The sequence below is a fragment of the Colletotrichum phormii genome, assembly GCF_030913505.1.
Source record: "Colletotrichum phormii strain CBS 102054 chromosome Unknown BDP81scaffold_23, whole genome shotgun sequence".
NCBI lineage: Eukaryota > Fungi > Ascomycota > Sordariomycetes > Glomerellales > Glomerellaceae > Colletotrichum > Colletotrichum phormii.
The window spans coordinates 551,495-564,241 of record NW_026851465.1 but is presented as its reverse complement, the minus strand read 5'-3'; the positions used below and the strand labels follow the sequence as shown (position 1 = coordinate 564,241).

The window sequence follows — 12,747 nt, the reverse complement described above, 5'->3', positions numbered from 1 at the left end:
CTCGTAGGCGCGGACCCCGCATTCCAATGATTGTTCAGGTCGCGGTTGGGATAGATCCGTGGAACATGCAGAGCCCCGCGATGTAGCCAAAACTGGATCCACTACGTCGGCCAAGGCTACTCTGCGAACCTGGGCGCCTAGGTCGTCCGGAAGATCGTCTGCTGTAGGATCTTCCCCCACTTCGGATATGGCCGTCGTGATATTTAAGGCCGGAGGCAAAACGTCCAACAACTTTCTGACTGATTGGGGTGTAAGCCGTGGGCCCAATGCTACAAGAAGCTCTTCGACGGGCTGGCGATGAGCGACAAGCTCAGTAACCTTCACCGCGAGCTCCACGGCGTCCAGCGGCTCGGACCATAGCCGGGCGACTTGTTCTCCCCTCAGGCTCAGGATATCCGGCTTCCACGACGTGAGCGAGTTAGGCGCCGGCACTTTTGCGCTGAGCTCAGCCGCCGCCGCCGCTGCCGGTATGGCCGCCTCGTAGATGCACGTGTCGGATTGGAAGTCCAATTCGGCCGCGAGTAGGGGCAGAGCATGGGCCACCTCGAGGGGGTAGTTACACTTAGACCTCGACTACCCACCCAACCTCCGGTTGGAATCTCCCTTCTACTCCTTACGCAGAATCAATCAATACAGAGATATTGATACTTCGTCAACCACAGGACCCTACGGTTCGAACCAACTTCCCTGTGATAGGGAGACCAACACATGTGGCATGTTGGAGTGATGGCAGGGCGGTCGCCATAACATGAACAGCCGCTGAGTGGATATTGCGACCGGTCGCTCGGCCAGTGCTCTGGTCTATCTTTACGAGGCTCAGCGAAGAGACACACGCGACAGCAGGAAGACGTCCAGAAGGCAACAATGCGGTGTCGATATCAAAGTATCGGTAGAGATTCCGGTCACTCTTGATGGTCACGCTTCTGCTGCGTGACTGACTCAATATCTCCCGAGGGCGATGTAGCTGTCAAAAAGAGACGTATTCCTTCGTCGTTCTGTGGATCCCTCTTCTGCCACGAGCTGAGGCTGGTGAAGAGGGCGAGCATAGCTTGCGTGAGCGCTGCAGTATTGGCGGCTGCCTCACGGGTAGACTGGAACTTGTTCTGCAGCCTCTTGTCGCTAAGGCTCGGAAGAAGGACATCGTAGCGAATGGTCTTTACAAAATGGCGGATTTCGGGGTCAGTAAAGACCTGTTCAAACTGTCGCAGCGACTCGGCATGGCTATTGAGCCGGACGGCAGTGAAGCAACGCGACTCGACTCGATTGGTCACCACTCTAGAAGGCTGGCCGATCCCACTTGAGAAGACAAAGTCGAGTCTTTCGGATGAGGGTTCCATTCTTGGTGGCCTGCTTATAGTGGACGGTAATGAGTTGAAATTGGTAGCATATGATTGCGAATGTGATTGTGGTTGACAAGAACAACTGTTAAGAGGGGCGAGTGGGTACCTTTCTCGATGTCGGGGCCGTACCGGGAGGCACTGGCTCGGAGTGCATTACGGCCCTCACGGCTGAAACGACCTGCAAAGACGCTGTGGCGGACCTAAGGCCGAGTCTGTACTACCCACTCGCAAAGCTGCAGTCGATCCGTGATCCGGCCTGCTCGTCCTCTCTAGCGTCCTATTGCGCAGCTGTGGTCTCGAGCTGCAGCCAAGACACTTACGAGACCGAAGGGGGCTTGCGGATTCGCGTCGCTATGTTCAGCGAGCTGGTCAGATACGCCTATAACCTGACAGGCCTCTTAGAGAGCGGCAGATTATGCAACAACGTCGCCGTTGCCTTCGCGGCAGCCACGGATCCAGGTGCTGCTGATGTCCCTGAGGGCCTCCCCGCTGACGGTAACTTTGGAGCATGACACTCCGACCGCTGTGATGCTTGTCTTTTGGACTACTTTCGGTCATAGGCAGGCTCGCCTTACTACGAAGGGCCCATGCTGCGATCACGGTCAGTCTATGAGGCCAAGACGTATAGTTGCGGCGTGGCAAACAAACCACTCGTCGCGACGTCCAACAGCCTTAGCTTTTATATAGGTATGGTTAGTAATATTCAGTAATTGTAAAGTTTGCTATATATTCATGTTTCTCGTACCTAGAGATCAAGTAATCAGCTGACAAGGGCATGTATTATAAGAGAATCCTCTTACCTCCTTTAGGCAAGTTCTATGCTGTTAGCATTATTAGTGTCTGAATTACTGTCCGAGAGCCATAAGCCTCGTGACCAGAGATTAGAATCCATCTGCGGCGCAACAATGATCTGATGTGTGTCTGAGCAGATACTAACACACAACGGTCAGTAGTCAGAATAGCCCATAGAATAGAAAGTGAGCTTTATGTAGCTGCCCATGGTTTGAAATAACCAGTCATTTTTTCCTTAGTATTTAGGAAGAGAAACAACTCCAAGAATTATCAGCTACTCTATTGACTTACGTCTGTTTGACAACCATCCTTCAGCTCATTCATTCATCAGATTTGCAACGTGTTTAACTCTTATTTCACCTTTTCCCTCTACGACCATGGTTTTGACCGCCAATCAAGCTAGGCAGCATGTTATACCACCGCCCCAAATTCCTTTGGAGCTCTCCTTCAACTCCGTTCTGGCTTCCTTGACCAAGTGGCCGCCTACGAGATCTCCAGACAGCGACTGGTGGTGGCAGAGCGTAGGTAGCAACCTGCAGACCCTGCTCTCCGCCGCTGGCTATTCCATCGCCGACCAACTGGAAGCTCTGCGCTTCTTCTATCACTTGGTGACGCCCCGATTGGGCCCCAGGCCTTCTGGTACCAAGGCGGAATGGAAGAGTTTTATGACCGACGACCACACTCCTGTTGAGTACTCGTGGAAATGGGGTTTCGGGGACGAGGCCCCTGAGGTTCGCTACAGCATCGAGTCCATTGGTCACTACGCAGGGGCGTCTCCAGATCCTCTCAATCAAATTGCTACTTGCGACTTTCTCGCCCAGCTCTACAGCAACGGCCTCCGGGGCCTCGACCTGGAGTGGTTTGACCATTTCAAGCACACTCTTCTAGGCCCTGGGACTCCGGCTTCCAAGGCCAAGGTCGTCAGCCAGTCCACACTTTTTATGGCTTTTGAGATCTCTCATGGTCCCGTGGGCGTCAAGGCCTACTTCATTCCGGTCGAAGCTCCCGGGTACAAATCTGTCGACCAAATATTTAGAGCAATCGCATCCGCTGGCTGTTGCAATCCCGCCGCTACAAATAGATTACACAGCTTTTTCCGCAACGACGTTCACGGCCGCACTATCAATCCATTCATGTTGGGCATTGACTGCATCATCCCCTCTGAGTCCCGGTTAAAAATATACGCCCGCTCACGCATTACTACCTTTGACCTCGTGCGACGCGCCATGTCCATTGGCGGACAGCGCAGGGGCATCGAGGAGGCTGAGAAGCAGCTTCATCAACTTTGGAAGCTCGTGCTGGGTCTATCTGACGACGCCCCTGCTGACAAGGAGCTCTCTCCCAACTCACACGAGACGGCGGGAGTGCTCTTCTATTTTGATGTTGCATCAATGGCTGTACTTCCCGATGTCAAGGTATACATTCCCGTGAGGCATTACGCTCCCAGCGACGGTGTTACTGCCCACGGCTTGGTTCAGTACTTGAAGAGTCAGGACCGGAGCGCTTATGTGCAGCAATATCTCAAGACGCTTGATACACTAACGACGAGAGAGAGTGGTGGTAACTCCCGCGGAGTGCAAACTTATATCTCCTGCGCCTACAAAAAGGACAAACTTGTCATCACGTCCTATCTAAGCCCACAGTGCTATCATCCGTCACGGTTTTGAGCGCGGACACAAATGTAAACCGTACCAAGTTTGCTTGTTTCCTTTTGTATTTTCCACTTATGTCACGTATTCTGGTAAATGTGGTGCATCGAATCTGTGCCATTATCAAATCTTGTTGGAACCTCACATAAGACTATCATCAAAGGTGCGAGGTCAAAGCCATGTTATGTTCCGGATGAGTAGAAAAGTCCATTATCAATCCACGTGACGCACCATTTAGATAACACTAAATAGCTGAACCTGGTTTTCAAAGGACAATGGAGGAAAGCCTTGTTAGGAACGTAAAAAGTTGAGATCAAGACCGCTGGTTCCAAACCTCTAACAATGTCCAGGCTCCCAGGCGAACGGATAATCGTTATGGAATGGCCTGCGTTGGGTCAGACTTACTATCTTGTCTACAGTAACGCAAGACCACGTATGCGCAGTACGCGAAAGGAGCCCTGTGGCAATCACTCGATCGAGGCGTGTCGTATTTGTCAGCTCTCACGTATACCTGCATAGTCTGTTGTCATAGCAGATTTCTGTCCCATTAGAGGTAGTGTAGAAAGACCAAGACCCATCCAACACCGCCTTCATTCAGATGAGGTGATACGGACAGTAAGCCAACCCTCGGACTTAGCGAATGCAGCAGAAGTTCCTATAGGTGTTTATAAATGAAAAAAGACTAACTTACCCACCTTTTCCCACCTTTGTCCGCAGGTTTTAATCAAACTCGGCAGCTTTCCGAAATGCACGAACAAAACCCTCTTCAGGTGCAGTTCACATCTCCGAACCAGAGAGAGCGTCGACTCCCACTCGTGCTAATCCATGATGGAGGCGGCACATCCTTTACCTACTTCCTTCTTGACAGCTTACACCGTGATGTTTGGGCCATCCATAACCCCCACTACCATACGGGGGAAGTTTGGCCGGGGGGCATGGTGGAGATGGCGCGCCATTACATCGGCCTGATGCTCATGGCTGGTCTCAGTGGCCCCATCTTGCTAGGAGGTGCGTGAAAGGGCCCGTTCATGCAGTTTCAAGGAAAATCATCATCTTACATTACGTTATAGGGTGGTCTCTCGGGGGTCTTCTTGCGCTCACGATATCTCAGATACTCGCTAAACGCCCTCGGTCAAAAGTTTCAGTTGCCGGACTATTACTTGTCGATTCCCCACATCACACCCCTTGGTCCGAGCTGGCAGTCCCCACGTCAAAGCCCGACCTTGGTAAGGTCCCAGAGCTCGTACAAAGGTCCTTCGATAACTGCCAAGGCCTCCTAGACACATGGAAGCTTCTCCCTTGGGACAGGCCTACATGTGGAGGCAAAAGCGTATATGTGACCGTTGCCGACGAGAAATTTCATCTACGCAGCAACGAGGTCATTTACAAACCCGCTCGTGGTCAATGGCGGACTATGGAGACGCGAACATTTGACGGGATACATATGCTGTCGCGTCAGCCTATTTCCCCTCCACCTGCCGTTCTAATCAAGTGCGTGCAACATGTGCCAGCGCAGGGGAGCGCGAACGATCCATATCAGGTGGATTTGCTCCGTGATGAGCCTCTGCTGGGTTGGGAGGGTCACCACCTCGAATTTATCAAAGCTGTCATCGAAGCGGACGCGCACCATTACAACATATTTCAATTTCCCAACGTAAGCCCAACCACGGCCAATATTTATGCCCTCTTCTGTACGCTGACCATTTCATAGATCACTCAAATCACGAAGCAACTCAATGAGGGGCTAGAAATCCTTGACAGCCTTCGTGTTCTGGAGCCTGAGATCAAGGGTAACGCCCAGGCGTGTTGCCATGATTTCTCTGTAGGAAAACAGCAGTCAGGAGAGATTAGCACTGCGCTCCAGAAGAACTAATAGAGGTATGTGTGCTGTGACGATGATATTCAGGAAAGTGTAATTTCAGTAGATCAATTGTGTACAACCGGCTACCAAGGACTTCTCTCACATAAATCTGATCCACAATCTTCAGAGCAGATTGCTGCTTTCACCATGAACTGTTTCTGTTTCGCGGCTTCTTTAATCCTAAGAGATAAAATTTTTACATCCCAAGAAAGAAAAGAAGAAAATGGAAAAATGGAATAACCAGACAAGCACTGTATTTTTTGCATGTTCCATTCAAACGACGTATTCGTTCCTGGTTGAAGCAGGAGTTTCACAAAAACACCGCGCGGCGATTCATGAAACGCGGGCCTCTGTCTGTCACTACAACCAACATCTTGCGCACCTAGAACTTCTGTTGTGAGGATAAAAAGGATTCTACTTGGACGACCGAGTTTACAAACTACAGGAAATCTACATTCATATCATCGATGCCCTGCCCAATGGCGTCTCCTGCCATCTCAATCTCATACTCAATGTCCGGCTGGGCCTCTATATACAACCAATTCTTCTCGCCTGCCATTGAGAAGTTGAGGCGAGCAAGCTCGTCGGGAATGATGTTTTTCTGCAACGTTGGATTACCACACCTGGCTGCCTCCACCCGCAGTTGGATGTCGCAGCTGCGATCGAGCAGTCCGAACAAGAATGACGCCTCGTCCACTGTGGAACCAACCGTGAGTAGCCCGTGGTTGAGGAGCAGAGCGGCCTTGCCCCTTGGCCCAAGCCAGCGCGCAATCTCCTGTCCCTCCTCCTCCGCAGTGACGATGCCACTGTACTCATTCATGGTAGCAATGACCCCGTAAAGGTCGCACACATCCTGTGTGATCATCTCCAGTGGTTTTCCAAATACTGTCCACGCGCGACCTGCCATGGTGTGCGCATGGCAGATTGAATGCACATCATGCCGGGCCTTGTGTATCTCCGAGTGGATGAGGAACCCGGGGGCGTTGACGGGACGGTTCTGGAACCCACAATCAGTGGCGTTAGGCACAGATTATCGAAGACATGAAAGAAGGATGGGTAGATCTCACGCGGTTCCCCCCAACAACACGGCCGGTAGTAATCTCCAAGCAGACCATATCACTTGCGTTCATGAGGCCAAAGTGTTTACCGATAGGGTTCATCCAGATGCAGTTCTCATGCTCAGGGTCGCGGACGCTGATGTGGCCTGAGATACCTTCGGTAAAGCCGATGCGAGCCCAGTTTCTAAAGACTGCGGCCATATGCAAGAGGATATGCTTCCTTTCTTCGTGAAATGAGGTAAACTCGGGAATACCTGGAGGCAGATTCAAGCCTAGTCAGCCACGAAAGACATGTCGTACGAGAGTGTCTCACCAGTTAATGGGTTTGGGCCAATACACATCTTGTCGAGCTGGCACGCCATTTCGTCGTCGGCCACGACATCTGCCGCTTTTGCCGTCATGACTGAGTCTTGCGGCATCCTGCGAACAGCTCAAGAAACTAAATTTCGGACTGTGCGATGTTGTACTGAAGAGAAACTAGGTTTGATATGGTCATTCTTGAGCGCGCATTATATATAGAGGAAGAGCGTTATTTATTATGCTGAAGATTAGAGGGGTTCCGTAAGGGAATGGACGGCTGTGGTAAGTAGTGTGGTTAAGGTTGACAATGTGGGGTTATAATCGGGCTTTTCAATAATACGTCATTAACAGTGAACCAGACAGTAATAAGTGTAAGGGGCTGGCCCCTAGGCTTGTTCAACGTAGAGGTGCCGTCGATTAACTATTCTAAGCTGAGGAGGAAAAGGAGGAATTACAGGGGTTCGCGTATAGCTACGGCATGGTATGCCCGTACTCGGCGGTATACTGCGGCAGAATAGTGGCTCCGGCCTGCAGCATACCCGAATGTAATAATCCAATGTAATAATCGGTTATTACAGGTCGCGGTCGGACAGCTTCCCAGCAGAGGGGTGTACGTGCGGCTCCGGCAAGGCCGGAGATCTCAACCGGGCTCCAGCCCGTGACAATAAGTAGATCATCCATCTAATCGGTTAGTGCATGTATCCCGCATTCTAGCCCTAGCAACCCGGGAGGATTTAGGGGAGCAGGTAAATTAATAAACCTCTTTCAGTACTTCAATTAACAGCCTACTCACTACAGCTACTACTACTATTTATCACTACTAGCAACCTACTACTTTAGCTAGTAACTATCTTTATAAGAATACTATTTTTATTATAGAACTATTATCAATAACTACTACTTAAAATACCCAAGATCTAGGTTCTAATCGTTAAACCTACTAGCTATATATTTTTCATTACTATTATGAAAGTGTTATTTCATATAGTTAAGTGTATTTTAAACAAACTAATTTTTACTATTATAAAGCTATAACTAAGTTACTTTCCTTTCATTAAGTAGTAAATTGTTTTAATAAAACAAACTAACTACTTTATTTTAATACAGTTTAAAATATTATAGTTAAATACATAAATATAGGATAACGTGAATGATAAGCGAGTGAGATAGAAAACTGTGCCGATAAGATAAACTGGCTTCTATATTAACTTCGACAGCATCAATTTAATTTAAACTACTTATAATCCCTATCTTTAGATATTTCTTTAAGGAATTGGCTATACCTTAGACCTAAGTAAGGCTACTTAATATACAATACCTCTTATACCTTTAAAAAGTCGTTTAATAGCCTCGTAAATAGAGGTTGGGTGTTACGAGCAGGACAAGGCAACCAACTGTGGCACAAAGCAAAAGCTTCGATAATGATGACTCCGGCATCATTGTCCCTTGTTCTGCATTATATAGCTACGCGCCCACAGTGACAAGTTGCGGCGGGCGTAACATTATAATTATATAAAACCTTATAACTAGTTAAGAACAATATAACTATAAGTTCAAGTAGTTTAACTAGTAGTTATAGTATATATAGTAGTCATAATTACATCGTAATTATAGTTAGATATTTAAGTTCGAATATTGTTATACTAGATTTCTGGTTAGGTCTATGTTACGGCCTATATAGATGGTCCTGTTATGGCGTAGCTATATATATATAACAAGGGACAATGATGACCGGAGTCATCATTATCGAAGCTTTTGCTTTGTGCCACAGTTGGTTGTCTTGACCTGCTCGTAACAGTCTAACATAGTAATCTGGCAGGAGGGACTTCAAAACACCATCACGGAGCTGTTAATATCTGCTTCCAGGATCTAGAGGGCTAGAACATCTGGATAAATCTGGAATCAATAGGTGCGTACCGGTAGGCTAGGCAACGATGATGCAAGGAGCCAGTCAATCTGCTCATTCCTGCATTCAGAGATATCCCATAAGGGGGGGAGGGGGAGGGGGGTGGTCTAATAGATGAATGGGAGTGACGATGCGACTGATGCAGGAACAGGGGTGACCTTGACCCGCCCACGAACGGTAACCAATATGAAACGTACTCAAGCTCGGCTGCGATCAACAGAGGAATAGGTAGAAATCATGTCCCTGGAGACGAAACTAATTATGTGACCGGTCAGAGGATTGTTCTTGGCATGGATGGCAAAGAATGAATCCTGGTCAGCAAGCAAGGAACCTTGCAAAGACGGAAGACGGATTGGCTAGTTTCCGGTCATTGAAAGGGCTGATATGCCTTCTGGAGCACGTGTGTGGCTCCCGGATTCCTACGATGTACTCCTGACCAGAACAGAGTTACACTCCACTGTCGACAGTGCATAGGAAAGGCTGTTTGGCCACAACATTTCCCACCTGTATAACTGCAGTCAGCCAATAGATTCAGGCAATGGTGGGAGCAACTTTGGCTTCCTCTCTGATTGGAAGTAGCTATCGAACAAGAAATGGGACGAGGTAATGAGACTGCTTACATCGGATGAACCTGACGGGGCTCGGCTGAGTGGAAGCTATCGTAATCCAGATGAAATAGGCAAAGAACAATTTCCTTTCCCGATACGAGTAACATGAAAAGCATGCAAGTATCAAACGGTACCTACTGCGTATGGCCCCCCCTCCAACCCCCCTCCAAATGATCGCTGAACCTCCATTTCGTGGTGCGGTAACAACTCGGCAGCCTAGTCCATCCTGCAAAGCGGGATTCTTCCCGCCCCCAACTGTTCTTGCTAAGTGCACCACCTTGAGGGAACTTGGCCACCATGCCCTCGCAAGTTCCGTAGGAACAGTATGTGCCTCTGAAATGCTTAGGCGCTAAGCCGTCCGCAGCGAACTTCCTACCGTTCGATGATAGCAAGATAAAGCTTCTTGCTCCTTCTTGCTCTAAGCGCGGTCGATTCACTAAGCAAGGCTGCGTACATATATTACTCACCTCACTCCATCGTCAATCCAGTAGAAAGATTGCGAGAACTGTTGCTCAGCGACTGTCAGATAGACACTTTGTTTCTCTTGTAGCCTATTCACTTGCATGGTTACTCTTCTTGGATCTTATCTCCATCTACCTATTTCGGCATTACATAATATACCTGGACAACATGACCCAGACTAGGGAATACGATACGGGCACGGACACGACTTCAACCATGAATCCAAGGCCATACTCTTTGCCAGGCGTGAGCAAACTATCCCCGGAAGACGATTGGACGGGCATAGAAAATCGCAAGGAGAAGAAAAAACTCCAAAACAGAGTTGCTCAGCGGATATACCGTTAGTTGCACATGTCCGACGTGTTTTGTTTTTGGCACTATGCTCCACATCCCTAAACTTACTAACATGATTCAGGCCACCGCATGAAGGCAAGAATCAAGATGCTGCAGGATAGACTCGAGTATCACGAAACACAGCGGGATCAGAATCCAGTGCCAGTACCCGATCCATTACCCAACAACAGTGGTGTCACAGGCGATACAATAACATACGCTTCCTCTACCATGATGCCTACGGTAAATTCACACCAATCACACCTGTACTCGACAACAGAGAAGTCAACTCTGGCGCAGTTCGACATACTTAATATCAACCAAGAGCCTCGTTCCACGGCCATGGACTGCGGCGGTGGAGTCTTTTTCGGAGGCGGCTTGATGTCCCCGGAGCATCTAGCGGCCCCGGCCACAGACATCGATGGCGGCGAGTGGTCTGGGGACATGTCACAGGATTTTATGCTTAAATGTTTGTGCATGCAGTCCCAGATGTTGGACAAGTTGAAGACGACACGGGAGAAGACGCCGTTGCCCGATGCACAGTCCCAAGATGATGGGCGCACAGGCACGCACCCCATTCCCCCCTATCGCCCCATCGTGGTTCATCTTGTCTATTGAAGCATTTGTGCCCCGTTATAGTTATGCTGACTGACACCTATCAGCCCATATCGCGACGTCTTCCGAGGCTTTGCAGATTGCGGCAACGAATGCTGCTCCTGCCAACATCATGACGCCAGCCCCATCCAGCAGCGTCACTTTCTCGCCCGTCAATGACGATGAAATGTATTTTGAATTTGACCAAATCGCAAAAAGTTCCCAGTCTGACGGTGTCTTTTACGGGGTTTCTCGGCATCAGCCGGGCCAGCGCGGTGTACCACAAACACCTGGATCAAGCGTGTCATCGGGGCCAAACAAGGCGGTTGAAAAAAGGCTTGCGACTGGGGAGAAGGACTCTCACGCGATGCCAAACAAGAGCGCACCACTGGAGGAGCGTCTGGAAAGTGTCATGGAGCAGGCAAGGGCAACGGGGTTTGGTAGCTTCGACGAGCTGGTGATGGCGTACTACGGCGAGCAACTCGGCGAGTCGTCGCCATTAGCCAACGAACAGAGACTTAGCCGGAACCGAAGGCTGCCTCGGGTGGTATCTGACGTTTTTCACAGGGCAAGCGAGTGGAGCGTCTGGGAGAGGCGAGGGTTTTACGAAGAGCTGCTGAAGATCGCCGAGACGATGCTAACGTCAGAAGGAGCATCGGTACGCACAGCACTGGTGACCGACATACAGCCGATGATGGAAGGCGGCGACAGAGAGAAGATCTGTCTTCGGCTCAGAAGGATGGTGCAGGATCTGGTAAGCGCTGTCATCTGTTGGGCGATCTCACGAACACCGTGGATGCCAAGACACAGGCAGAAGCAGACATCTCGCTGACCGAGTCGAACGATTCTAGGTTCCAAATCTGTGGGCCCTGAACTCAGCCCTGGTAGCAAACGACAGCGCGCGGTCGAACGCGGCTTTGGGTAGCATCCTGCTGATGCACTGTGCTGGCAGGATGCCAAAAGGAGAACTCCTGAGGTTACTCGAGATGTGCCTGTAGACTAGTGGCAGACGCGGGGGTACAACGTGCAGTAGGTAATGAGATTTGACAATCACAAATCATGTTACGCACACGAATTATGATTCCTTATAATTTCATCTATTTGGGCAAGGTCCCGGAGAAAGGGGCCAGTTGGTCTCGACATCATTGCCCGACGGGTGTGAGAAATGGGAGGGTAAGTCAACCTACCCTACCCACTTTTGGCCACCCCCCCTTTTGGCCACCCCCCCTTTTGGCCACCCCCCCTTTTGGCCACCCCAAAAATCCCTCCCAGCCACCTCATTACTATCCTACCCCTATTATTCAAACAACCACAACAATTGCAATTTTCGTCCAAACACAATCTTCTCTGGCATACTTATTTACTAGTATATAATAGTCTTATATACCGAAAATGAAGTTAATTGGGCCTTTAATGCTATTATAGACGGTACCTCGGTTAATTGGGCCTCGAGTAAGTAGGCTGTACCCTAACCCTGTTGGTAAGCGATAGATTGATGCCTTCCTGCGAAGGAATCCCTCAGTTAAGGTCTAGAGAAGTCGAACTATCGATTCTAGACGTCTTAATGGAGCAACTACTGAGGTGATTAGGCCCTAGTTCTAACTATTCGATATACTTAATACCAGAGATCAGGGGTATTAAACAAGCCAATAGGTATAATATGGACGAGACTGGTATCCTGGAGGGCAAGGGAGCTAATGGGTTGGTCTTGGGCATGGTAGAGACCAGAGCAGTACGGAAAAAAGAGCCTGGTTCTCGTGCCTGGGTGTCGATTATCGAGTGTATCTCTGCTAGTGGTAGATCTATTAAACGACTGGTCATATTTCAGGGAAAGTCAGTCTAAT

At 49.4% G+C, this 12,747-nt stretch overlaps 5 protein-coding genes across 5 annotated transcripts; 3 read left to right on the top strand and 2 right to left on the bottom strand.

The window, feature by feature from the left end:
• Positions 1-902: 902 nt before the first annotated feature.
• On the bottom strand, positions 903-1,337 carry BDP81DRAFT_398375 (uncharacterized protein; the record flags this gene model as incomplete). The annotated part of the gene is made up of 1 exon (XM_060588450.1): positions 903-1,337. One exon carries the CDS (start codon positions 1,335-1,337, stop codon positions 903-905), a length of 435 nt encoding a protein of 144 aa, XP_060440744.1.
• A 1,292-nt stretch (positions 1,338-2,629) lies between these two features.
• Positions 2,630-3,799, top strand: BDP81DRAFT_293343 (aromatic prenyltransferase; the record flags this gene model as incomplete). The annotated part of the gene is made up of 1 exon (XM_060583084.1): positions 2,630-3,799. A coding segment is annotated over one exon (1,170 nt), but the record flags the coding sequence as incomplete, so codon positions are not given.
• A 728-nt stretch (positions 3,800-4,527) lies between these two features.
• BDP81DRAFT_329684 (Alpha/Beta hydrolase protein) lies at positions 4,528-5,654 on the top strand (the record flags this gene model as incomplete). Its single annotated transcript, XM_060585338.1, has 3 exons — positions 4,528-4,789; positions 4,852-5,435; positions 5,493-5,654. The coding sequence occupies 3 exons, from the start codon at positions 4,528-4,530 to the stop codon at positions 5,652-5,654; spliced, it is 1,008 nt and encodes a 335-aa protein (XP_060440742.1).
• A 427-nt stretch (positions 5,655-6,081) lies between these two features.
• On the bottom strand, positions 6,082-7,062 carry BDP81DRAFT_464475 (class II aldolase/adducin N-terminal; the record flags this gene model as incomplete). Its single annotated transcript, XM_060594157.1, has 3 exons — positions 6,082-6,639; positions 6,710-6,954; positions 7,014-7,062. The coding sequence occupies 3 exons, from the start codon at positions 7,060-7,062 to the stop codon at positions 6,082-6,084; spliced, it is 852 nt and encodes a 283-aa protein (XP_060440741.1).
• A 3,832-nt stretch (positions 7,063-10,894) lies between these two features.
• BDP81DRAFT_437325 (uncharacterized protein) lies at positions 10,895-11,937 on the top strand. The gene is made up of 2 exons (XM_060591210.1): positions 10,895-11,657; positions 11,755-11,937. The coding sequence occupies exons 1-2, from the start codon at positions 11,037-11,039 to the stop codon at positions 11,899-11,901; spliced, it is 768 nt and encodes a 255-aa protein (XP_060440740.1). The 5' UTR covers positions 10,895-11,036; the 3' UTR covers positions 11,902-11,937.
• Positions 11,938-12,747: the final 810 nt, after the last annotated feature.

Bases quoted from the DNA above. Each gene is read 5' to 3' on its own strand.
- BDP81DRAFT_437325 (XM_060591210.1), top strand. From the start codon at position 11,037: ATGACGCCAGCCCCATCCAGCAGCGTCACTTTCTCGCCCGTCAATGAC. The intron at 11,658-11,754 runs GTAAGCGCTGTC...GAACGATTCTAG, and splicing joins GAAGGATGGTGCAGGATCTG to GTTCCAAATCTGTGGGCCCT.